This window comes from Galeopterus variegatus, unplaced genomic scaffold (assembly GCF_000696425.1).
Source record: "Galeopterus variegatus unplaced genomic scaffold, G_variegatus-3.0.2 Scaffold1919, whole genome shotgun sequence".
Classification (NCBI taxonomy): Eukaryota; Metazoa; Chordata; class Mammalia; order Dermoptera; family Cynocephalidae; genus Galeopterus; species Galeopterus variegatus.
In genome coordinates, this window is record NW_007728030.1 from 131,647 (window position 1) to 158,948 (window position 27,302).

The 27,302-nt window shown below is 38.1% G+C and overlaps 1 protein-coding gene across 1 annotated transcript in view; it reads right to left on the reverse strand.

Annotated features, from left to right (window-relative positions):
- Positions 1 to 4,796: 4,796 nt before the first annotated feature.
- TBC1D31 (TBC1 domain family, member 31) overlaps positions 4,797 to 27,302 on the reverse strand; it is a 64,154-nt gene continuing 41,648 nt past the window's right edge. The window contains exons 12-21 of the mRNA XM_008579595.1: positions 26,950 to 27,083; positions 26,443 to 26,622; positions 25,067 to 25,299; positions 24,637 to 24,789; positions 20,086 to 20,149; positions 18,756 to 18,848; positions 13,767 to 13,907; positions 12,485 to 12,679; positions 10,300 to 10,438; positions 4,797 to 5,146 (exon numbers count right to left, since the gene is read on the reverse strand). Coding sequence (XP_008577817.1) covers positions 5,013 to 5,146; positions 10,300 to 10,438; positions 12,485 to 12,679; positions 13,767 to 13,907; positions 18,756 to 18,848; positions 20,086 to 20,149; positions 24,637 to 24,789; positions 25,067 to 25,299; positions 26,443 to 26,622; positions 26,950 to 27,083 — 1,466 coding nt within the window. The 3' untranslated portion in view covers positions 4,797 to 5,012. The remainder of the gene's footprint in view (positions 5,147 to 10,299; positions 10,439 to 12,484; positions 12,680 to 13,766; positions 13,908 to 18,755; positions 18,849 to 20,085; positions 20,150 to 24,636; positions 24,790 to 25,066; positions 25,300 to 26,442; positions 26,623 to 26,949; positions 27,084 to 27,302) is intronic.

The following is a 27,302-nucleotide window of genomic DNA, read 5'->3' on the forward strand; positions in this document are numbered from 1 at the left end:
ACGGGGGACGGGGCGTAGACCTCCCTACGTCCTGTGGGCCAGGGACCGGTGAGCAGGTCCGAGAGAACTCTGCCCTTGCCCTGCGGTCGACGGTACCCAGAACAGGGCACGTGTCAGGGCCTCGAGCCTCACCCCACCCTTCCACCGAGGACCCTGCCCTTGCCTTTGAGCACTGGCCGTTGCAGGGACAAGCCCCGGGTGCTCACAGGCCATCAGGGCGCTGCGGGCGCGGTTGAGTACAGGGCCGTCCAATGGAGGCACTAGAGACTCGGCAGGGGACACGTGGGGCGGCTGGGAGAGGCTGATTCTTGCCACGTGGCACCAGGGGAGGGTGGGTCTAGGGGGCCTGCGGGGAGGTGGGCAGCATGTGATGAGAAGCCAGACAGTGGAGGGCACTGAACACCATCGTGAGGGCTTTGGGCTTGGGAGCTGGGGAGCTGGGGAGTGGCTGGTTGTGAGAGGGTCTGGGGAGAGGGGTCTCAGGGAGGTCGTGCAGGCAGCTGCTGGGGCCTAGCACAGGCCAGGGGCTGTGTGAGACTGCATCCGAAACAGGTGCTGCACTCACCTGTTCGGTTCCTGATAATCCATCATTCTCAAAGATCCATCTCCATTTGCACAGGTCAAATAGCAGATTAAGTTGAAATGCGATAGCTAAAACCAGTCTTTCGTCCTTCAGCTTTTTGATGGTGGCTCTAATCTCTGCAATTCCCGCAGGGACAATTGCGATAAAACTTTTGGTTTACTATCCTGGTAGGGAGGACCTTCCAGGGCTTTCACTTGGCGCCAATGTGGAGATTCTGCCATTTGTGGTGTATGTTTATTATATATATTCAGGTACTCGGAAATAACCACAGGTTGGTTTCACGGCCTTATTCGCCCACTGTAATTCAAATTTTGCCTAAGACTCCTTTCATCACCTGACCACCATTAGCCCTGACTTTCACTGGTGGGCCACAGTAATTAGTGTCAATTCAGAGCCCACGTCTAGTAATCCCTGTAAAGTCTCCGTGTTTTCTTCTCCCTAGTACACAATCATTCAAGTAAATGGCAACAGGTCCCTACGGGGAAGGCTTAAAGAACACATAGCATGTACTTGTATAAGTGGCACTGCTGCAGGGTCCTTCCTCAAGAAGACCCAGCCGCCCCTTCAATCAAGACACTGTGGATCTGGGAATGACCTTAGGTGTAGAAACTGGGTGACTGGCATGACTCTCCATCACAGTGACTCAGGTCAGGTTTTTAGCCACCAAGTCTGGAGTTCTTCCTTTTACATATATCAAACAATGTTTTATTAGGCTGCCTATCTAGTTCACTCTATGGACAGTGTAATCAATTATCAATAGCCAAAAATTCCTTAATATTACTACTTCCCTGCTGCCCTCTACTGTAAATGGTTGTCTTTAGTAGTTAAATGCTGCCACTTGGCCTCCACTACCATGGAATCCCATTCTCCCACTGAAACCAGGGAGCATATCCATGGTGGCATCTCTCACCATCACACGTGGCCTTCAGAGGAGAGCTGCCACAGGGCTTTTCGAGTTTGCAGATGCTCCCTTCCCTCAGTGTTTTAATGAAGGAAGTGTCTTTTGGGCCCAAAGCATATAGCTGGGAGGTGAGGAGGCCATGTAATCAACCCACTCCTACATTCCTATCTTCTATGCCTTTGGATACCATCATCTACTTTGTGCCAGGGAAATTCTGGTACCTCAATCTCATTAAATAGAGGGCAACACTGAGTGCACTTTCTGTCAACCAACCAAGTAATCTGTACAGTCACTTCCAATTGTGTGTGTGCCAGTTATCGATTTATTGCCTCTCAGCTCCAAATTTGCTCTTCAGTACCTGCTCTGCAATAATGGTTCGTACTCTTCGAGCATTTCTCCTTTACAGTGTGCACGATGTCACACACTTTAAACTGTCAGTAGAGGGTGCTGAAGGGGCATTGCAGGAGGAATGGGGCTTCTCTTTCTAGCTCCAATGAGCTATGTTCTGCTTATTCCTGTTCCTGCTTCATGGCCCATCAGCTGCGTGTGTGCACGGGGAACATCCAGTGGTGCTCTGCCCCAGCTTAGCCCAGAGCACACAATCTCTTTGTGACTTCACGGCTCCGGACTGATGACCACTTTTCTATTGTCATCCCAACACAGACACTGGCATGTTTAGGTCTCATGCCAGCAGTACACCTGCCTACCAGCCTTGGTTTGCCTGTGCCAGAGGGTCATCCTGTGGCCCTCCTGATGGACAAGCGGGGCCCTGACACCCTGACTCCCTATGCACTTTCATCCACCAGCCTTGGACTGCCTGTGCCCTGCTGTCAGAGGACGTGGACTAGCTCTGGCCTGGACAACCTGAGAACCTCTCCAGTATCCTGCAACCACACCTTCTCTGATGAGATTTGAACCTGAGCCTTGTGGAGGGAGGGGCTTCCCTTCCAAGTCTGTCCTTCCTTGAGTGCTCCCCGAGTCCTAGGTACCTTTTAGAGTTCTCTCTACATCATTATAGTTGCTCCCCTATCATAGTTTAATAAATCTTTAAACTTGCCCTGTTCAAATTATTACATGGTTTGTTTCATGATTGAACCCAGACTGACACAATGAGATTAAAAATTAAATTCGGAATCTCTGATAAGTGCTCCCATATTAATAAATTAAGTTTTATGCAGTCCTGCTGGTCTACAACTGCTATAATGGTCAACATGTAATCACTGTGGAAAGGCCTTTAGAAAATGCTCAAATATTGCTCAACATCAGAGAATTCATACTGCAGAAAAACCCTATGAAGGTAAATAAATGTGAATAGGTCTCTAACCAAGTTAATAACTTATTTAATACCATTGAATTGATACCAGAAAGAAACTCTAATTGTAGTCAAATGTGGAGAGGGATTTAGTGGAAGTCCAACATTTAGCCAACACTTTATTTACAATTTGTGCCAGAGAAACTTTATGAATGTGATACATAGGAAAAGGCCTGCAGGGACTGCTCTACAAATTCAAGGGAATACTGGGGAGAAACTTTTTTAATGTAGCCAGTGTGCAAAGAATTTTAGCCATGCTCAACCCTCATTCAATCCCAGAGATATCACATTATAAAGAAAATGTGGTAAGATTGAAGATTAAATGTGAAGAAGCAGGAAGAGATAATCAGAAGTGTATTTTATATATTCATTAAATGTAATAACCTTTGAAATGCCAACCAAGCACACGTGACTGAAGAGATTCAGCCAAGTATCTGAAATCTGCTAAGGCAGTGAGAAACGTAGGCTCAAAGAAAACTGGAAAAGGGCCGGCCCGTGGCTCACTCGGGAGAGTGCGGTGCTGATAACACCAAGGCCACAGGTTTGCATCCTATATAGGGATGGCCGGTTCGCTCACTGGCTGAGCGTGGTGCTGACAACACCAAGTCAAGGGTTAAGATCCCCTTACCGGTCATCTTAAAAAAAAAAAAAAAAAAAAATGACAACTGGAAGAATGTGATAAAAAGAACTTCATTTGGTTGAGGGTACTCATAACTCTTTCACTGGATGAACAGAAACTTTCTTTAAAAAAATGAACTATTGTAATACTACACATAAAAGGTTTGTGTGTGTGTGTGCTGGATGAACAGAAACTTTCTTTAAAAAAATGAACTATTGTAATACTACACATAAAAGGTTTATGTGTGTGTGTGTGTGTGTCTGTGTGTGTGAGATGTGTAGTTGCAAAACCAATCTGAGTAGGTGTAAATTCTAGTAAAAGCGGACCTAAAATAGAGGTAAAACCTGTCAGTACACAGCTGCTTCTGGCTGGCAGAATCACAGTATTTTAGAATTTGAATGCTTTTAGGTGAGCAAGCACTGAACTTTACCAAAGTTCCCATCACACTCTCTATATTTTATATCCTGACTCCTGTTGCCAAACACACATCAGCCTGGCCCATGATGGCATGTTTCATAACCACCTGAAAATGTATGGAAAATGAGGCTGAGGAAACTACTCTTGGGAAACTAATGCCTTGCATAGGTGACAGGATATTATTTTAGGACCTTGCCTCTTGGACAAAAGGGAGCACTTTGCTTACTGAAAGTATTTGGTTCACATGAGATTATGCTTTATAACCCCTGAAAAAAGAATTACTACTATGTATTGCACACTTATTCTATGTCAAGCACAGGACCAGGAACTTTATATACAATCTTATTTAGTGCTTTTTATTTTTTTTGGTGGCTGGCCAGTACGGGGATTTGAACCCTTGACCTTGGTGTAACAACACCGCTAGGTGATCTTAGTTAATCTTCACATCAAGTCCATGAGCTATTGCTACCCTCCCTTTAGAAACGGGGAGAGGAAGGTGCAGGAAGCGGCGAGCAGCCTTGCTGTGGAGCCGAGGCGCAGGGGGAGAGCAGTCAGATGCTGGAGCGGCAGCCAGGGGGAGCTGCAGGAGCAGAGTCAGAGATGCCCAGGTTAGTATGGTAGGGTCACTGGCAAGGAGGAGACCCTGCTGCTGGGGGCCAGGGAGACTAATTTCGGCCAGTCCGCACTGTTAGTGCTCTATAGTTGCCGCTGGGTTCTGCCATAGCCCTGCCTGTACAGTTGTTGAGATGGTTTCCTGTTCTTTATTTTTCCATTGATCTTTAAAGCAACCCGTATAGGGCTGGCCGGTTAGCTCAGCTGGTTAGAGCGCAGTGTTGATAACACCAAGGTCCTGGGTTCATCCCTGCACTGGCCAGCCACCTAAATAAATAAATAAAATAATGCCTCATCAACTAAAATTACTGAAGTTTATGCTGGTTGTTGTAACCTGAAAGCTTAACACAGATTTAATAGTTTCCAAAAAATATTTATTGGCAAAAATAAGAAGCTATTTACAAGCTAAAAAGTACTGGAATTAAATAGAACACATAATTTTTTATGGACACATTTTTCTATACAAAAGCTGACCTTTGTAGGAATTTAAAATAACTAATCTAAAAATTAGTGTCACTGATTGCAAAATAGGTCTTCCTCTCTTGACTATCTCAAGATGACATGCCTTCTAGGTAGCCAAGAGACCAGGGGTTTGACATCTGTTACGGGCCTGAGCGGTGAGTCTCTTACGAAGATTTCTCACTTTCTCCATAAGATTCTCTTCCATGGCGTCCCATTCCATTGTTCTTCTATTTAAAGAAACTTAAAAAGAAAATTTTAAGTTAATGTATTTAATTTTCTGATATTAGCAATGATAATAGCATTTATTTTAAAGTTAAAGGTAAATGTGTTGCAAAAATCCCAGGGGGGAAGGACTTGCTTATTAAGGAATAAATTCCTTGCTATAACCCTTTTCCATGTGCCTGCCCTTCAGACACCCATACCTTACAAGGCCATAATTAAAGTCTCACTTTATTGTACCTCATGTCTCCGTGTCCATCCTTTGGCATTGGACAGATGAGGGCATTTCTCACAAAAAGAAAAAGCAGATTTAACTACTTTATATACAGAAGGAAAAACTTAAATAAAACACTTGCAGTAAATGGGAGAAGGTAACCAGATCGCCAGCCTGCAAGGGTTCTGACATAGGTAGGATAACCACAGTGGCAGTGCCACACAGATGAGTCACATTTCAGATGCTGGTTCCACAGATCATCCAGATTTGAGACCCTGCAGTCTCTCATCTGTCCTCCAAAATCCATCCTGCCCACTGCTGTTTAATTTACCTTCCAAAAGGGCCAGGTTGCAAATATTATCTCTTTTGAAACTACTAATTCGTTCCTTTTTGCCTACAGAAATGTTTCAAACACTAGCCAAGCAGATTCACTTGTGAAACTTTAAGACAAAAATCTAGCTTCCTAGCTTTTAGCCTAGATTTACAGAATTATTTTCTACCAAATGAAATTACCATTGGTGAGGTCCTGAACATGTGTATTTTAAAAAATAAGATGAATTTACAAAAAATAATAAATACTAATTGTAACAAATTTGAACACATAAGTAATAAAGTAAAAAATGAAAGTTCCTATACTTTTTGTACTGCAACTTGCTTTGTTTTTTCTTCATCTAGTGTATATATTTTAAGACCCTAAAGGTGATTATTTATTATTTTAAGTTAGCATTTACTAAATTGGCATTACATGTACCACAAAATGCAAAAAGAACAAAAGGGTACAAACTAAATTCCCTTCCTTCCCTGACCCTTGGCACCGAGTTTCTTGCCCAGGAGGCAAGCCCCACACTAGTCTTCCACAGGTCATTCTGATGTACAGCCAGGTTAGGAGCACTGGCAACCAGGACGAGGCCCAACTCTTCAGCCTGGCATTAAGGTTCCTATCACCTATCTCCCCCAATGACATCTGTAGCCATTCTTGTACATAAGCTCTCTAGTCAAGTTGGCCCAACTCATATCGCCATGATAGGCAATTTTCTTTCATTGTTTAATTATGTTTAACAAATTCTATCACAAACAAGTGAGTTCATGGAGGCTTTTTGTTGGTAAATTCACAAAAATTATAAGGGAAAATTATATGTGTATATGTGTATGTACATGTTTCTGGGGAAGATTCTCAGAGGCCCATAAACCATAAGTGGTTAGAAAATGGTATAATGTTAGAACTGTACCAAAATTAAAGATCACCTAGTCTATAATCTCATTTTACAAATGAGGAAAATGAAGACCACTAAGCATTTCTGAATAAACTCAAATGAATGAATGCAGTGGTTAAATAAATTAACTTGAGGTACACAGGTTAGTGACTCTGGCCAAGTTTCTTTAAATTCTTGTCATTTAGCATAAAGCGAGGACTAGGACCCGGTGCTTCTGTCATCCAGTTTGGTGCTCCTGCACCATATCATCAAATTCTCCCCATCTGAAGTGTCATCCCTATTTCTCTCAGCCTTTCCTTTTTCAAGTCCCAATAGTTTTTTTTTTTTTTCTTTTTTTAAAAAAGATGACCGGTAAGGGGATCGTAACCCTTGGCTTGGTGTTGTCAGCACCACGCTCTCCCAAGTGAGCTAACCGGCCATCCCTATATAGGATCCAAACTCTTGGCCTTGGTGTTATCAGCACCGCACTCTCACAAGTGAGCCACGGGCCGGCCCTAAGTCCCAGTAATTTTGAAACCTGGCCCAATGGCCCCTCCTGGCCACAGCATTTACTAATTTAAGTAACAGTTTCATTGAGATATAATTCATATACCATAAAATTCACCATTTAAAAGTCTGCAATTCAGTGTTTTTAGTATATTCAGAGTCATACAACCATCATCACTATTTTTAGAAAATTTTCATCACCCCCAAAAGAAACCCCATGCCCATTAGTAGTCACTCCCATTGCCTGCCCCCCCCGCCCCCCAACCACTAACCTACTTTCTATCTCTATAGATCTGCCAATTCTGGGCATTTCATATAAATAGAATCATAAAATATGTGGCCTTTTACGTCTGGCTTCTTAAACTTATAAGGTTTTCAAGGTTCGTCCATTTTGTAGCATGAATCAGTACTTCATTCCTTTTTTTCTTCTACAACTCAACAATGATTGAAACTTTATTCCTTTTTGAAGCTGAATAAGATTCCATTGTATGGGGCCGGCCCGGTGGCGCACTGCTACAGTGCGCCGCTTGGGAGTGCGGTGGTGCTCCCACCGAGGGTTCGGATCCCACATACAGACCGGTTCCCGCTCACTGGCTGAGTAAGGTGTGGGGGCAACACCAAGGGTTGCGATCCCGTTGCTGGTCCCGGTCCGGTACGGGCGCAACACTGAGGGTTGCGATCCGTTGCCGGACACGAAAAAAGACAAAAAGGAAAAAAAAAAAAAAAAGATTCCATTGTATGGATACATTACATTTTGTTTATCCATTCCTAATTTGATGGCTATTTGGGATATTTCTACTTTCTCACTATTGTAAATAACGATGCCATGAACATTTGCAGATAAGTTTTTGTATGAACATATGTTTTTGATTATCTTTAGGGTTTATATTTAGGAGTGGAATTGTTAGGTCACATAGTCATTCTATGTTTAACCTTTTGAGGAACTGCCAAACTGTTTTCCAAAGTGGCTACACCATTCCACATTCCCACCAGCACTGTTCTAATTACTCTGCTCTTCGCCAACACTTCTTATTGTTTGCCTTCTTGATTACAGCCATCCTAGTGTGTGTGACGTGGTATCTTGTCGTTTCTTTTTATTTTTAATTTTTCTCATCATGGTTTCGATCTGCATTTCTGTAATGACTAATGCAGCTGAACATCTTTTTATGTGCCTACTGGCCATCTATATATCTTCTTTGGATAAATGTCCATTCAAATCCTTTGTACATTAAAAACTTTGGACAAATACCATTTTATGTCTTCACGGCTATTCAGCTACAACTTAAGTTTCTGAACTGGGGATTTTAGAGTCAGCAAGGCTCATTCATATTGTCCAGAAGGTTCTGTTTTCTGGAAGATAAGAACTACCTGCCCACTATTAGTAAAGATTTGATACTAGGCAAAAATTTTAAATAAATGATCTGTCACTGGCATGTTCTCACCTGTCTCCCATTTACCAGTTCCTCCCTTCTAGACCCTACCTAAGGGACAAACCAATGTTGAGCACCTCTAATCAAAATGCCATTTTCTTAATTGTAGCTGATCATCTCCTGGTTTTAGGATTAACTTAATCCGATTAAATTTATACGCCCTGATTAAGGAACTGACTGACAGACCTTTAGACATATGGCGTTTGAAAACTGGGTACTTATTAACCAAATTATCTCTCATTGGTGAAATTTAGGAGGGTTGAAACAATTTAGGTTGCATGGGGTAAGCCATCATGGAGGCAGAAGGGGCAACCTGTAGAAGACAACTGATGAAAGAAGCTTTTTGCAGTTTCTTGCCTTCTTCTATTTCTAAATATATAGGTTCTCTAAAAGCCTCAAGATCTTTTTTTCTTTCTAAAATGGGTAAAGTGTGATAGGATTAAGCAGAAGACACAGCTCCAGTGGTTAGTATCTTCTGTAAGCCAATTTTAAATATTTAGTTTGTGCAGAGTCACATTCCACTCCCACTTCCCCAAGCACTCAAATTATTGAGACAGCTAAATCTCAAGTATGAGAGGTAATAAGGGGTTTCCAAAGTAGGCATCATGAAATGCAATATAGCATCTAACCTATATTTTTACTTTTTAAACTTGTGAATTAAAAAAGTAATGCACAGGGCTGGCCCGTGGCTCACTTGGGAGAGCGTGGTGCTGACAATACCAAGTCAAAGGTTAAGATCCCCTTACTGGTCATCTTTAAAAAAAAAAGTAATGCACGTAGCTACATTATTCATAAAAACCAAAAAGTGGAAGCAACCCAAATGTCCAGCAACTGATTAACAGATAAAGAAAATACAGAATATCCATACAATGGAGTATTATTCTGCAATAAAAAAGAATAAAGTACTGATACATGCTACAGCATGACTGAACATCAAAATATTATGTCAAGTGAAAGAAGCCAGACACAAAAGACCATATATATTATTCTTTCTATATAAAATTTCCTGAAAAGGCAAATTTAGATACAGAAAATAGATTAATGGTTTCGGGGAACTGGAGGTCGGGGGGTGGGAGGAGGAGTGACTGCTAATGGGTAGGGAGTTTACTTTGGGATGCCAAAGGTTTTCTAAAATTGCTTGCAGTGATGGCTGCATAAGTCTGTGAATATATTTTTTTAATATATTTAAAAAATTTTTAAAAAACATTTTTAATATATGGTAATATAATAACACTGAGTCGAATAACTGAATAGGTGAATTATATTAAAATAAAGCTCTTTTATACATTATAAAAGGCTGAAATGATACAAAATATAGTAAAATGAAAGCCACCTGTCTCTGTACTCTATTTTAGAATTTTAAATTGTAGTTTTGATTTTTCAGTTGTTGCCACTCACTGTAAGCCTTGTTCCAAAACCTAATGTTTGATTAGGTCCTATACATTTTCCTTGTGATACTTTAACATACCATTGTTCTGAGGACTAGCTACTGTCAAAGCATTAATTTTTACTAAAATAAACCAGAAACGGCAGTTTGGAATAAATCACATTCTAGAAGATTAGGGGATGCCATGGTCCATGAAGTGCTACAGGACAGTTGAAACTTTTTTCTTGATTGGAGCTGTTTTGTTTTTTTTTAATACTCCCACCTCCTCAGCCTGCTTTTCCCACCAAAAAAATGGTTAACTAGTTTACTTTTTAGCTGAGCAACAGTTTGAATAAAAGTGCCAAAATACACCTCAAATATTTATTCATGATAATAGACCATCTTAAAAGAATGACTCTGTAATAGTACCATGAAGAGAGAGAAAGGCATTCATGGACACTCACCTTTATTGTATGGATTTTCAGCATGCTCTAAAGCATCACTTATCTCCTGCTGTAAAAAACACTTTCTAGATGCATCTGAAAGAGCAGAAGCTTTCTTTTCTGACCTCAAATAGAACTCTTTTTCTTCAGCTTCCTTCCGCTAAATACAAAAAAGTAGAAAAAACAAAGATTGCATAAGAATTGTGGTAATGCAAGTTCTTACAGTGAAGTGAACCCCTTCTGTTTATTCTACTCCACATTCCTTCATATTCCCATGGCACATAGGGTTTGTTTGGTGATACGGTAAATGGTGCACCTGCTTTGTAAGGAAGAACCTTGAAAGCAGAGGCACGCTCTCATATCACTCAGTAGCTCAGAGTGCCACGAAACACACATGTAGGTCCCAACCTTTGTTTAAATAATTCATTTCAATATGTTTCAAATCTCAGATCTTTATGAGAATTAAGCTAGTTTTGTGTTACTGACAATTGTGTTTTATTTAACTTGAATGCTATGCCTTAATAATAAAGTCTACAAAATTCAGAGAAAGAGTTCTTTGCCCAGCTCTGGTATACATGATGAACACAGGGAAGTCAAGTAATCTTGCTTAGCCCGTATGTCCTCCTCCATAAAATGAGAAAATAATAATCTTAAAATCAGTTCATAGGGTAACTAAAAAAATAAATTTGAAATACTGTATAACTATTAAAGTTTGTCAATGTTCTAGAAATGCTACAGCTTTTATATGGAAACACAGGTACAATTTTTATATGTTATAGAAATAGTAATGCATTAAATAACAAAAAATCTAAAGAATCACAACATATGAGGGCCAGGAAGGACCACAGAGATCCATCCCATATGTGTTATTGATGAGGGGACTGACAGAAATTTTTCAAGGCCACACAGTAGTCAAGTTAGCTTTAGAACCCAGGACATCAGACACAAAGAAGAATTTCTGCATAACATGAAAAGCTCTTACGATGGTTCTCAGTCTACTCTCAAATGTATAACTTTACCCAAAGTACAGTGGCACCTAATTTTACACAGTCTTGCCCTAGTGTCAACAATCCTTACCTTGAAGATGTGGGCATCAATCAAAATTTTCCTAGGAAAATAGTTTCAGTGTTCTGGGCATCACCCCCATCCTTCCCTAAGCCCTTCTTTCCTGTCCTTGAATGAAAGGGTTATAAGATAGGGCCTCATGCCACTGGGATGGGGTAGGAGGAAAATGAACCTGGAATAGTGACTTGAAGGAAGTATCTTGTGAGAACAGCTTTCAGAATACACATGATACAGCAGCAGAACGAGGAAAGAACTAAAGCCAGTTATCTAGATGCTGATCTCCCTCCAGCTCTTCAGTGTCCTCAGGAAAGTCGATGGTATCTGTTATAATATCCACAGAGTATAGGTGCCAGAGTTGTTGGGAGGATCAACCAAAAGATACAAATGTGTGACATATACTCTAAGTTGTCCCCTCAAAATCCATTCTCTGATTCTTCTTTAGGAATAGAATCTTGATGTTATTTGGGATGATAATTCTCCCTGCTAAAAACACCAATTTTTCCCAGCATCCTCTGCAGCCATGTGTGGCTAGAAATATGACATGGGACTCCTGGAAAGATGTTAAAAAGGAGTTGGTTCAGCTGGGAGGTAGGACATTTTGCACTTCTGCTCTATTTTTTTTTCTGCTGTCTGGTATATATGGGATGGCTGGAACTCTAGCAGTCATCTTGGATGATAAGGTATCCTTGAGAATGAAAACCATATACCAAGAAATAGTGCAAAAAGGTCAAAAGAGGCCATTTCCCTGATAACCTTGAAGCCATGATACTAACCCGAGAGTGCCTACTTCCAGACTTCTTTTGAAAAAGAAAAACATTTCTATCCTGTTTATAGTCACTGTTATTTGAGATTTTGCTAATAGCAGCTACATATAATTTCTACCTATTCAAAATCTTTTACATTTTAAGTATTAAGAATTAGGGAAATTAAAGTAGTAGTATTATCCAACCAGTCAGAACAAATTCAGGAAGCTGAGAAGTTGAAAAACGCTAATGTAAATGAAAAAGATGTTTAATCATTTTTAGGTAGTATCAACATAAGACAACGTCTCTGACAAACACCTATTAAAATTAAATGATCTTTTCCAGCACAAATTATCTGGTTTGATGCTTTTGTCATTTGACTATGTACTATTTCTTACCTTCTTAGCTTCCTCCGCCATCATTGCATTTAACACCTCTATTTCTTTCCTTCTATTTTCCTGAAGGAGTTTGGCTACTTCCTGGTAACATTCATTTCGTTGTAGATCATCACATTTTTGTTTATGTAAAGTATGAATTTGCCAGTCAGCATTCAGGCATGCTTGTTCAGCTTTTGCCAAATTTTCTTCAATCACCTAAGTTGTAAATTCCAGAAACAAGGTCAGACTATATAAAATTAGGATATATCTATTCAATGCATTCAAGTGTCTAGGGCAGTTGTTAGTAATTCGGGCTGCATATTAGAATCATATGGGGGTGTTCAAGAAAAACTGCCATCCATGCCCCACCACAAATCAATTAAGTCAATCTCTGGGGCAGCAGGAGAGTGGTACTGTTAAAAAGCTCTTCAACTGATTCTAATGTACAGCCAAGGCTGAGAACTTCTAAGCTAGTAGATGGGTCAGACTCAACAATTTCCATGTTTTCAACCTTTGAAAAGGAGTCAGAAGAGCCCATTTTTACAGACTGGACAAAAGCCTATAAGAAAAAAAACCCATGGGATATTTTGGGGAAATGGAGTGTAAGGACTGTTGTAGAACAGGACACTATCTTTCACTATTCCCAGTTTTTGGAGTAAGGCCAGGCCTGGACACATACTCATGTACATTTTGTTAAAGGGATAATAGAGAGAGTTCTTTTTTAAATGTCAAGTTTTATTTCAATTCAATAAAGTCAGCAATTTCAAAAGGGTATTCCATAAGCAATTCTATAAAATAAGTTTGGGAAATTTCCTTAAAGATTCACAATGTATAATATCCTCAAATTTTGCATGAAAACAACCTAGCTTTAAGACAGCACTTCCAATACTTAATTGACCACTGCCCATTTCACTGAATAATAGTTATTAATATTCTACAGAATGTTTTGGAAGTGCTGGCTTACATACCAGGCAGGAACCTGATGTTTTGCAATCTAATCCACTCAGGGACAATTTGTGAAATAGAACACAGTAGGATAATATACTTTGTAAAGTTACTATTTCCTTCATATTTTTTTATATGTCCTACAATTCTCAAAGGGTATGAAAGATACATGTATATGACTATCAATGAAGTAAGCACCCTGTAAATAAAATACAGCAGTGTAAGATTCTAGGAACTGTGTCAACTGAAGCAAAGAAATGAACTAACTTACCAGAGTTTAATTTCAAATTCATTCTCTTAAAAGGATGACAGATGGAAATCTCCCTCTATGTATATACTAAATTTACCATATTTTTACCTTCTGAGTTTTTTGGCTTTGATTTTGATCTGTTTCTATCAGTTTATGAAACATGTGTTCTTCAAGATCCATTTTTCGTCTATAGGCATCTACATCTTCTCGCACTTCTTTTGCAACAGCTTCTTGATTTCTAGTAAGATTCTGTTAAAAAGAATCATTTGTAAAAAAGAATCACTGTAACTATAACAGTGCTAGAACACCAAAATGACTTTTTTCAGAATACTAATTTGCATAAATGAAATCTGTAAACATCTAATTTTCAAAGTAAAAAGCAAACAGTGGTGACATCAGCAAAAATGACAGAGTAAGGATCTCTGAAAATTCTCTCACCCATTAAAGCACTGAGAACACACTGGAAAAACTGTCAAAATCAACTTTTTCAGAATTCTGAAAACTAACCAAAGGCTTGTAGCAATCTGGGGAGCATTTATTCATAAAAGTGGCTGAATCTCAGTTAGAATGGCAAGCTCAAGGACATTTTAAATTGCATTATTCCTGTTTCCAGCCTACTTCCAAGCTCTGTATGAGCCTTGAAAAACCAGCAGCTGGCAGCCAATGGAGGGGGCAAAATGGGGTTGGAGCTCCTTAAAACCACCATTCCCAGAGAGCTGTCATCATCTGACTTGCCTGGTGTTTCCCTGGAAGACCCACTCCCAAGGTTGTCTTCATTTGAGCTCACTCAAAATTCACCTAGTGCTGACAGCCTTTTCTCTGGGGAGGTTTGTTGAAAACAGTTAGAGGAAATAGTTGAGTATCTTGGCTACCTGAACAGTGGATCATAGAGCAAATAACAGGCTAAACAAAAAGCTTAACAGGAAAAGCTGGGAAATTAGATGTCCACAGGAGGCTCTGAAAACTTTTGGTAGATTCCTGGGACTCTAGAAGGCTTGTCCACATGCCACGGTCTGTATATTCAGACCTGAGAAGGTCCTAAGCTCTCACCTCTGGCTGAGGTTTTGCACAACCAGGAACTGAAATCTTTTTTATTTTTTTAGTTTTTATTATTTTTATAGCAGTTTTAGTTTTACAGAAAAATCGGGCAGACAGTACAGATAGTTCCTGACCCTCCCCCACCCATGTATGCAGCATCTCCTCTTAACGACATGTTACATTACTGTGGTATATTTGTTACACTTACGAATCAATATTGACATATTATTATTAAGTTTACACTGGGGTTCCCTCTTTACATTGTATCGTTCTCCAGGGTTTGTCTAATGTATAATGTTGTGTATTCACCATACAGTATCATACAGAATAGTTTGGCTGCCTTAAAAATCCTCTGTGCTCCACCTATTCATCCCAACCTCCCTCCCTCGTCCCCTGAAACCCAACCAGGAAGTGAAGTCTAAACTGTCTATCTGAGTGTTGAAGGCACGCCCCACATGCACACAGAGCCTGCAGCAAAGACTAGAAACTTACTGGTTCAAAGTATCTAATAAGGAAATCTCTGTCCAATCGTTAGCTGACCACTAAGCTAACTGAGTAGAGACCAGAGGCTACACACGACAAAGATTAGAGACTTTACTGAATTAGCTCAGAAAAGGTATTAACCAAAGAAACAAGAAGCAGCAAGTCTGGGGAGGGGGCACAATCTGATTTCCAGAACTGCCATATTATATTATTTTAAATGTCTAGTTTTCAACAAATATTACATGACTGTTAAAAAAAAAAAGAAAATATGACCCATACATAATTTGAATAGACATTAATCACATTATTTTCAAAGAAAATACAAAAATGGCCAATAGACATGAAAGATGCTTAACATTAGTCATGAGGAAAATGCAAATCAAAACCACAGTAAGATACCACTACCCATTAGTATTTCTATAATCAAAAGGACAGACAATAATAAGTGTTCATGAGCACATAGAGAAATTAGGAATCTCTACTTGTAGGTATCTATCTAAGAGAATTAAAAACATACATTCACAAAAAAGTTGTACACAAATGTTCATAGCAGCATAATTTATCATAGCAAAATAAGTGGAAACAACTGAAATGTCCACCAACTGATGGTTAAACAAAATTTGGTCTATTCATATAATAGAATATTATTCAGCCATAAAAAAGGAATGAAGTACTGATTCATGTTATAACCTGGGTGAACCTTAAAAACATTACGCTAAGTAAAAGAAGCCAATCAAAAAAGGCCACACATTGTATGATTCCATTTATATGAAATGCCCAGAATAGGAAAATCTATAGAGACTGAAAGTAGATTAGTGGTTGCCAGGGCGTGGGAACGGGGAGTGAATACTAATGGATACAGTGGTTTGGGGGAAGAAGGAGAGCAAACAGCCATCATAAAGAGTGGAAATCTAGGAAACCATGGAAATCTAAAAACAGTGAGGAGGAATGAAGATAGGGTGACCATAAACTGGGTGAAGAAAGTTGTCAATTAGTTTTTTATTGTTGTTGTTTTTTGTTTGTTTTGTTTTTGGCAGCTGACCAGTAAGGTGATCCAAACCTGTGACCTTGATGTTATAAGGCTGTGCTAACCAACTGAGTTAATGAGTCAGCCTGGTTTTTTAAAATAATAATTTTTTTAGGCCAAGGGGGAAGGAAGGAAAGTAATATCAATCCAACATGTACCAACTAACAAACATTGTGCAGTAAAGGGCTAACTCAGTAGGTCTGAATTACTCAAACCCTTCACATGCCAAAGAAAAGACCAGCCCTTGACCAGCTTCTAAGAGATAATCTCTAAGCCCTTACCTGATAAAAGTGTCTTTGTATACCTGTGGACTTTGCCATGCCGGGTGGTTTATGCTAACAGTGTGACCTGATGGGAGCCAGAGGTCACGCTATATCAGTTTGACCTCTGGAGGGACTGGAGAGAAAGTAACTAATGTCAGCCACATGTGCACTCCATGCCTACGTGATTCCTAAAGCCCTGGAGAAGGCTTGAGTGCGCTTGTCTAGTAGGCAATACTCTGTACATGTTGTCACACATCTTTGCAGGAATTAAGTGCTGTTGGTATGCTTGCACTGGGAGAGGACAACTGAAAACTTCTCTTTGGTCTCTACTCGACTGCAACCTATGCATCTTTTACCTTTGCTGATTTTATTTTATATCCTTCTACTGTAATAAAATGTAACCATGAATATTAGAGTTTTTCTTATGTTCTGTGAGTTCTAGTAAATCAGTGATCTTGGGAATCTCTGATACTACATATACACATTAGCTCATTTAATCCTTGTAGCAATTTTTGCAAGACTGGTATTATGTGAAGGAGAAGTGGCATATGTATGAAAAAGATACAAACAGAAAACAGACTTGATGAAACAATATGGATTACAGGTAAATATTTACTTGTTTATTCTTTTGTTTGTGCTTAGTTTCTTTTTGTAAAAAAAATAATTTTATTTAAATTAAATATACATGAAATGTTGAGCTCATATTTTTAATATAGGTAATCACAATATTGCCTGTTTGCTGGGACATAATTTCTTTAGAAATAAACACATTTAATCAACCTAATGTAAGATATAACTTTGGCACATAAAGTGTTAATCACTAAAACCGATTTGAAAAACATCATAGGGCTGGCCAGTTAATTCAGTTGATTAGAGCATGGTGTTGATAACACCAAGGTCAAGGGTTCAGATCCTCATACAGGCAAGCCTCCAGAAGAAAAAAGAAAAAAAGAAAAAAGAAAAACATAGTAGCAACATATTTGTATCTAACTGACCACATAAAGTTGAGGATATCATAATTTGGTTTTGTTGAGTAGTTTAACGCTTCTCTAACCATATAAGTTTGCTTAAATAAACATTTCCTTCAAAAAATAGCAAAAAGGGACTAATAAACATTTGCCTCCTGATCTGATACATGGAAAGAAACTCAGCATCACTTTTGTGGCATTCCTGACAAAAGTGCGAAACTTGAATTTTATCATGAAGAAACAACAGACAAATGCTAATTGAGGGACATTCTACAAAACATTTAGCCTATATGCTTCAAAAAATATCAATGTTATGAAATACAAAGATAGACTCAGGAAGGGTTCCAATTTAAAGGACACTGAAGAGACATGAAAACAAAAAAAACAGACAATCTTAGATTTTCTTTTGCTCTAAAGGCCATTTTCGGGACAAATGATTAAATCTGAATAAAGTTTATATATCAGGTAATATTATGTTAATTTTCTGATTTTGATATTTATACTGTGGTTATGTAAGAGGATTCCTTGGTTTTAGGAAATATACACTGAAGTATTTAGGAATAATGGAGTATCATGTCTGTAACTTTTAAACAGTTCAAGAAAAATGGCGTGTGGTGTGTATATGTTTACATGGAGAGAAGGAGAAAGATAAAGTAAATTTAGCAAAATGTTAATATTTCAGAATCTTAGAGAAAAATATCTGGGAATTCTTAATATTTTTCTTGCACATTTTCTGTTAATTCTGAAATTATGGCCCCTGATCGCCACCACTCTCCACCCCCAAAGAAAAGACAGTAAAAAGTAAACTTTAGTTTAGTCCAAATGAATTACATTTAATTCAGAATCATAGGAGACTTAGCCAAACTGTAAATCCCTTGCTCAGTGCTAGAAGAAATTCAGTGTGGAAACTTAAAAAGTGTTATATTTGCTAATTTGATTCCAGAAGATTCAAATTTAAAGTACTTTACAGCTCTCGCTTGAGTTACCTTACAAGATCCTTGTGAGGTACTGAGATAATTTTGCAGTCACTATTATACAAATATAGGAAAACTCGGTAAGTCAGTAAAAGATCCTGTGGCAAAATCTGGGCCTTACATCTGGTGCTGCAGACAACAGACTAAGCTGCTAACAGAAACATGAATTAAAGAATTACAACAAACTGTACATTCAGACATTCTGGCTACCTTACAATCCTGGATGACACTATATTCTGCTTAAAAAGCAAACAAAATGAACATTAAAAAACCATGAGTAAATACAGTCTAAAAAGGGTTTGTACACCACCTGCGTTTCTTTTATTAGAATAATTGATTCATACCTTCTCATAAAGTCTTTTTTGTGATTCGAGTTCCAGCTGTCTCATCTCTAGGTCTCTGGCTGTGGCAGCAATTTCCTGATCTCTCATATGTACCTATGGTCAAACAACAAATTGTGAATACCAAAATGAATTTACAAAATAATTTTTAATAGATTTAGTAACCTTGTAACCTGAATATCCCACTAACAGTATTTAAAATAATAGGAATTGGGTTTTGAAGCCAGATTAACTGACAATGTACTAATTAATATTCACTGTGGAAACTAGGAATAATCTGAGTTAAAGTTAAGCTTAATTTTTTAAAAAAGAAAGCACAATTACCATATGCTCATCTACCCAGACTGGGAGAACAGATGGCAATTCTTACCATATTACACTAACTGATATTATGACTTACAAAAACTTGATCAATTTAAAGGTGGGGCACATAAAAATACAGGTTTAATCTTCTTAAATATAACATTTATTAAATGGTCTTTTTGATTACACATCTACACTTTTATAAATTTGGTTTGACAATAACTCCAGGTTTAAGTTTCTCATGGACTGCTCAACCTGCATGTGCTCTGACTGGACTTAGTTAATTTAGAGTTCACCTTTCTCCAAAATTTGATTACTAGGAAGAAGCGTTTCACTCCTATATACTAGAGGATTTAGATGAGGCACTCTCTAGACTACAGAATCTTATAAATCATCTTAAATATTTGGCTTCTTAAAGCCCCAATTATTTTTAGGAATGAGAATAAACTACATGATATGTGTTTGAAACAAAACAAAACAGCAGAAACTATAACTGATCCAGCCATCTATCCCCATTCACTTACTCAGCATACATTTAATGATTGTATTACTACCTGCACTCATAAAGTGTTAGATATTGTCAATTAAAAGATATGCTATCAAATACTTATAATAGGAGAAACAGTAAAAATGAGAATATATAGGGATATGCAAAGATGTACATCCAAGTAGTAAAAAAACCCAGGGACCAGTGTAACTTAAGGAGGTTATTGGGAAAGCAGCTAGCTTAAAGGGGGAGATGCTGGATTTTATGAAGCAAGAGTAGTAATAATGCCAAGAGGTAGAGGAAAGGTTTGGCATAGGAAACACTGCAATGCTTATTAAGGAATTTCAATTACAGAAGCTCTTTTGCTTATGAATTTTCAAAGATACAAATAGCTATGAGCCAGAGCAAAAACAAATCAATTTTGCTGGCTGCTAGCAGATGTCTGCAGTCACATGTACGTGTCACTTTGGACTCAAGCAGTCTTTCCTGCGGGAGCCTGAACTGTGTGACAAGAGCTTTTGCAGTTTGGTAGGGTCAGAGTACAACATCAGTATGGGTAGCAGAAGGATAGGAGGCTGGAAGGGTAGGCAGAGGCCAGATCATGCCGCTGAAAGGACTTTATAGGATTCTTTGACCAAAAAATGCCTTCACCTATGTCAAAGGCGTTTGGAATAGAACATCAGTGTTCTGAGCCTGTATTACTTTTGGGGAAGAATATACACTTTTCTAGAATGGTGAAATATCAATCTCATTCACTAGATAATTAAAAGGAATCACAGATTTTAAAAACCAATTTTAAATTAAATAGCTTTAAACAAAATAAGATGTATTATGCTATAAAAGGAGATAATGTGTTTCTAATACAGATGAATTAAAATACTTTAGGGGCTGGCCAGTTGGCTCAGTTGGTTAGAGTGAAGGGTTCATATCCCTATACCTGCCAGCTGCCAAAAAACCCCCAAAAAACCCCCCCAAAAAACCCTTTAAAAGACTTAAAAAAAATTTGGTATTTTACAAAACTAGGTTTGAAGTTCCTTAAATTAGAACATAAATTCAGTGCAATCCTAAGTAAAATTCCAATAGGATGGAGAGAGGTGGAGATTCAGAGAGAGCGATAAAATTCTCAAAGTTCATCTGGAATGCTAAACACTTGAGAATACTGAGGAAAACTGAAAAGGAAGACTAATGAGTGGGAATTAGGTCTAGTTATTAAAACATTACAAAGTTACTGTCATTCAAACAATGTGGTAATGGCTTAGGAATAGACAGAGCAAAGGAGGAGATGAAGTATAGGAGAGAATTTTATATGTTAATAACCATTAGTTGGCAAATGACTTTGCTAATATTCAACAAATGGTGCTGGGACAACGGACATGCCTTTTGGAAAGAAGTAGGGTTGGTCCCTAAGTCACTACTTACATACAATTTTCAAACACATCAAGGGTTGGCACACCTTTTCTGTAAAGGGCCAGATAGTAAGTATTTTAGGCTTTGTTTGTCATATGGTTTCTGTCACAACTACTCACTTCTGCCATTGGAGTGCAAAAGCAAGTGTAGACATTATGTAATGAAATGGGTGTGCCTGTTCCAATAAAACTTTATTTATGAACAGTGACATTTGAATTTCATATATATGTATTTTTAAGTTTAATATAATTTTCATGTCATGAAATATTACTGTCATTTAAAAAAACCATTTAAAATGTTAAAACTATTCTAGCTCACAAGCTGTACAAAACAGGTGGTAAACAGTCCAAGAAGTAGGAGTGGGTACAGAATTCATGAATAGGACCCAAAAAGCACAGGCAGCTAAAGGTAAAATAAACAAATGGGATTATATCAAACTAAAAAGCTTCTGCACAGCAAAAGAAACAATCAACAGAGTAAAAAAACAACCAATGGAGTAGGAGAAAATATTTGCAAAATATACATCTGACAAAGGATTAATATCTACAATATACAAGGAACTCAAACAACTTTACAGCAAGAAAACAAATAACCCAATTAAAAAATGGGCAAAGGAGCTGAATAGGCATTTCTCAAAGGAAGATATACAAATGGCCAACAGACACATAAAAATGCTCAACCTCACTCAGAATCGGGAAATGCAAATCAAGACCACTTTGAGATACCATCTCACTCCAGTTAGGATTGCTAACATCCAAAAGACTGAGAATAATTGCTGGAGAGGTTGTGGAGAAAAAGGAACTCATTCACTGTTGGTGGGGCTGCAAAATGGTGCAGCCTTTATGGAAAATGATATGGAGGTTCCTCAAACAATTACACAAGACCCAGCAATTCTACCGCTGGGAATATATCCAGAGGAATGGAAATCATTATGCTGAAGGCATACCTGTACTCCCATGTTTACTGCAGCTCTATTTACAATAGCCAAGAGCTGGAACCAGTCCAAATGTCCATCATCTGATGACTGGATAAGGAAACTGTGGTACATCTACACAATGGACTACTACTCTGCTATAAAAAAGAATGCAATACTACCCTCCACAACAACATGGATGTACTTAGAGAAAATTATATTAAGTGAAACAAGTCAGGCACAGAAAGAGAAATACCACATGTTCTCACTTATTTGTGGAAGCTAAAAATAAATAAATAAACACACGAACAAATAAAAGGTGGGGGAGGAAGAAGACAGAATAACCACAAAAATTCCTTGAACTATTTAAGTCTAGTGAACAGATACAATGTCAGAGGGAAGGGGACGGGGTGGAGAGGAACGGGTAAAGGGGCATGAAAATCAACTACAACATATTTTGAGAAGTAAAATTTAAAAAATAAATAAATAAAAATTTAATATAATTTTCATGTCATGAAATATTACTGTCATTTAAAAAAAACATTTAAAACATTAAAACTATTCTAGCTCACAAGCTGTCCAAAATAGGTGGTAGGCCAGACTTGGTTTGTGCACAGTAGTTTGACAACTAGAAGAAAATATGCATATGTGGTAACACAACCTTAGAATGAGCAGGTCTTCTCAAATATGACACAAAATACATAAGTAAAAAAAAAAAAAAAAAAAAAGATTATCTAAGAATTAAAAAATTTTTTTTTTCTTTTTTTTTTCCTTTTTGTCTTTTTTCGTAACCGGCAGCGGATCACAACCCTCAGTGTCGCGCCCGTACCGGACCGGGACCGGCAACGGGATCGCAACCCTCGGTGTTGCTCCCACACCTTGCTCAGCCAGTGAGTGGGAACCGGTGAACCCTCGATCGCAACCCTCGGTGTTGCTCCCACACCTTGCTCAGCCAGTGAGTGGGAACCGGTGAACCCTCGATCGCAACCCTCGGTGTTGCTCCCACACCTTGCTCAGCCAGTGAGTGGGAACCGGTGAACCCTCGATCGCAACCCTCGGTGTTGCTCCCACACCTTGCTCAGCCAGTGAGTGGGAACCGGTGAACCCTCGATCGCAACCCTCGGTGTTGCTCCCACACCTTGCTCAGCCAGTGAGTGGGAACCGGTGAACCCTCGATCGCAACCCTCGGTGTTGCTCCCACACCTTGCTCAGCCAGTGAGTGGGAACCGGTGAACCCTCGATCGCAACCCTCGGTGTTGCTCCCACACCTTGCTCAGCCAGTGAGTGGGAACCGGTGAACCCTCGATCGCAACCCTCGGTGTTGCTCCCACACCTTGCTCAGCCAGTGAGTGGGAACCGGTGAACCCTCGATCGCAACCCTCGGTGTTGCTCCCACACCTTGCTCAGCCAGTGAGTGGGAACCGGTGAACCCTCGATCGCAACCCTCGGTGTTGCTCCCACACCTTGCTCAGCCAGTGAGCGGGAACCGGTCTGTATGTGGGATCCGAACCCTCGGCGGGAACGCCACCACACTCCCAAGCGGCGCACTGTAGCAGTGCGCCACCGGGCCGGCCCCAAAACCCATGTGGAAATTTGATCCCCCATGTGGCAGTGTTGGAAACTGATTGCGTCATGGGGGCGGATCCCTCATGAATGGATTAATGCTCTCCCTGGGGAAGGGGGATTAATGAGTGAGTTTGGCTCAATTAATTCCCGCGAGAGCTCGTTGCTTAAAAAGACCTTGGCACCTTCTCTCTCTCTCTCTTGCTTCCTCTTGCCCTGTGATCTGCTTGTACCCACTGGCTGCCTGCCACTTTCCGCCATGCATAGAAGCAGTCTGAGGCCCACGCCAGATGCAGCTGTCCCAGAATCTTAAGCCAAATAAACCTCTTTTCCTTATAAATTACCCAGTCTCAGGTATTTCTGTTATAGCAACACAAAATGGACTAAAACACAATGTTACCAAAGATGATGTATGCTTATTCTTTTAGAATTTCAGTAGAAAGCTAATGGCTCAGTTCAGTAATTCCTTTTAACCCACCCTAGAAATATGTTTCATAAAGTTCCACCCAAGAATAAGAATCAATGAACACTTAACAGAAGTGAGTTTCCCAACAATTAGGCTTAGTCTCAATGTTTATCTTATAATTTTAGTTAATTTAAACACTTTACCTTATTAACATACTTTTGAATAAGCACTTAATACTTCTTCCCCTGTCCTCCAAAGTATTAAATGCATAATGAGGTAATCATTTTATATTTCAGTTGTCAGGTCACACCGATATGTTTAAAACATAATTTAAAAAATTTTACTCCAAAGGTGATTTACCTAGCACTCTATTACAAAGTATTTCTGCCCAGTATAAAATAATGTTTCTAAACAACATCCTTCAAGACACATTAGATCTGGTATCACTTCTGAATAATCAGTACACAATTATATCACAGTTTGTATAGCTTTAGAATTATATTTTACTATATACCAATTTTTTGAGAAGTGGTATATAAAGATTCTTTTTATTAACTTAAATATGTGCTTAATGGAAATACTACAGCTGGGTAATTCTCTATATAGTATTGTTCCTATAATGAAAAAATAAAAGAAAATAAAAATTATTCAACTAACTCATATGTCTAAATTTCTTTTATTTTTTTGGTGGTTGGCCAGTAAAGAGATCTGAGCCCTCAACCTTGGTGTTATCAACACTGAGCTCTAACCAACTCAGCAACCAGCCAGTCCCTGTCCAGAATTTTTAAAAAGTGATAAAACATACCTCTGTCGTTGTTGTATCATTTTCTCTTCCTCTTGTAAGAGTATTTCTCTTCTTGCTTCTTCAGCTTTACGAAGTAGTTCTTGTTTCTGGTGCCAAGCTTCATCTTCAGCTCTTTGCTGGTCTACTTCAGCTTGCATATCTTCAACCGTCTGCCTTTAGCAATAATGTTTATTATGATGAAAATGCAAACAAGAGAGCTAAGTAATTTAAGTCCAAGAACAGCCAAAACACAAAATGTATACCTGATTATGTGTAACTGATTTTACTTCCCATATGTAAGAATTAAATATCTTTAAAGAGGTTTCCAGCCTTCAAACTGAGTTTACACAAATACTTAATAACTTAAATGTATTTTTCATTAAAACTTTCTTGTTTATGTTTATAACAGATTTCATTTCGATCAGACAAAGAACAAGTATTCCACAATTACCTCTCTCTTAAGTAATCCAATTCATCATTCCTTATTCTTTCTCGTTCCTGTGTCTGATAGTCCACAATAAACTTTGGATATTGATTAAATACTGGATATTGCCCTTTTGTCAGTGCAACAAAAGCATCAAGCATGCTGTCTGGATGAATATCAGTAGGCGTGGTCTCCATGAGATGATAAACTTCTCTAACCACAACATTTATATCCAGGTTATTCCGATGGTGAAAAAAATACTGTAAGAAAACATGGTGATTTTCTAAATCATCCAGATTTACCTAACCAAGCAACTGTGAGGCAGAATTAAAACAAAAGTTTAAAAGTGTAAATGTGAATTTACCTTTAAGAATTTTTTTTTTTTGCTAAATCACCGAAGCTTTTTTTAACTCAGGTTTTAAAATGAAAATTCAATTTTTTCAAAATGCAATAAAATTTCACAATCATAGTATGAAAATTTGAAATAAAACTATTTATATTTTAACTCAAAATGAAGGCTTCCATTGCAACAGGAAAAGAATGCTTTAATAATAAAACATATTTCTGCTTGGATTTTATTTTTTCAAAATCCAAAATAAAGTAGCTTAGAAAATAAATTAGCTTGAATCTTTAAAAATATCTGAAATATCTCTACATTATGGTATTCTGCTGGCAGATCCAAATTCTAAAATAGAATATATATATATATATGTATCATGTGATCATGAAGTTAAAAATAAAGTTTGACAGTAACCGCAAAATAAGCCACACACACAGAAAAAACCCAACTAATTCATCCTGTCTACCGAAAGAGCCTTTCCTTCTAAAAACACCACTAATGCTTTCTTTCAGTCACTTTCTGCTAAGCCTCACAACTCTCATAGTTACCATTTTACATGTGTAATAAGCATCCAGACTATCACAGACCAGACAGGTCATTGATAAGATCATGCACAAAATAAACAACTACCCAACTGTTAAACAACCTTTATAAAGGCAAAAAGCACAAAACCCCAATATCATCATGATTCTTTTTTGAAGCTAAGATTGTAAGACTAACTGCTGTAATTGCCTGTTTAACTGTTTATAAACTATATAACGGCAAGGATGTGGTCCAACTTGCCCCAACTGTTAAACAACCTTTATAAAGGCAAAAAGCACAAAACCCCAATATCATCATGATTCCTTTTTGAAGCTAAGATTGTAAGACTAACTGCTGTAATTGCCTGTTTAACTGTTTATAAACTATATAACGGCAAGGATGTGGTCCAACTTGCTATCCATTATATTCCTACCACCTAGCACCAGTGCCTGACATACAATAGGTACTCAATAAATAAATGGATTTTTCAATCAACATAATTAAAATTTTAGAACCTCTTCTTAAGAACAAGGATATTTACCTCAAAATCATCTTTAAGCTTACAATTGAGCAAAGGAGCTCGAGAACATACATTATAGGCTACAACAGTCATCAGGAGGAATGAAGGATGGTTGGAAAAGACATTATCAAATAATTTTAGCCACTCTTCTCTTGTCAGCACTTCTGAGAACACAGTTTCAAGAAGAGGCCATGCATACAGCTAAAATAAATAAGGAAAAATTTATTAGTTTTCTAGAGAAAGGTCAAAATAGTCATTGATAGTATTCTCTTACATTTGATGTAAGCTATGAAAATCATTATATTAAATACGTAATTATGAAAAGAACTACCTTAATTTGGACCTTTTTAAAAATATACTTTCAGGAAGGCAGTTTAAGTGATGAAAAACAGTGGAATACCATTAAAAATACAAAATGTAGTATGCTTTTTATTATACTCCTTCAAGAAAATACTGTTTTATTTATACCAGAACCAATGTTAGCTTCCAGAATAAGTTATGTTAGTCTAAAAACCTTACACTTCTTACCTGAGAAGTTATATCATGATCTATGAAGTGTTGTAGCAGTTCTTTGTCATGAAATGCCAAAATATTTTCTATCATACTGAGAATATTGATAGGAGGATTAGGAAAATATTCAAACCAGTGTTGACACCAATTGACTATGAAGAGAGAAAAAAAATCTTTAAATATCTTCCTATATCATCAAAGGACACTGCAATTCTTAAATGTATCCACTCTTTATGTCCTCAACATGCCCATGAATAAATAAGAGAAAACATATATAAGAATTACATTCTTATTGATAACAATATATAAAAACAAATGTGTATATACTTTATCCCTATCCATTAGATGTTACTAAGAGAATTAAAAAGTCC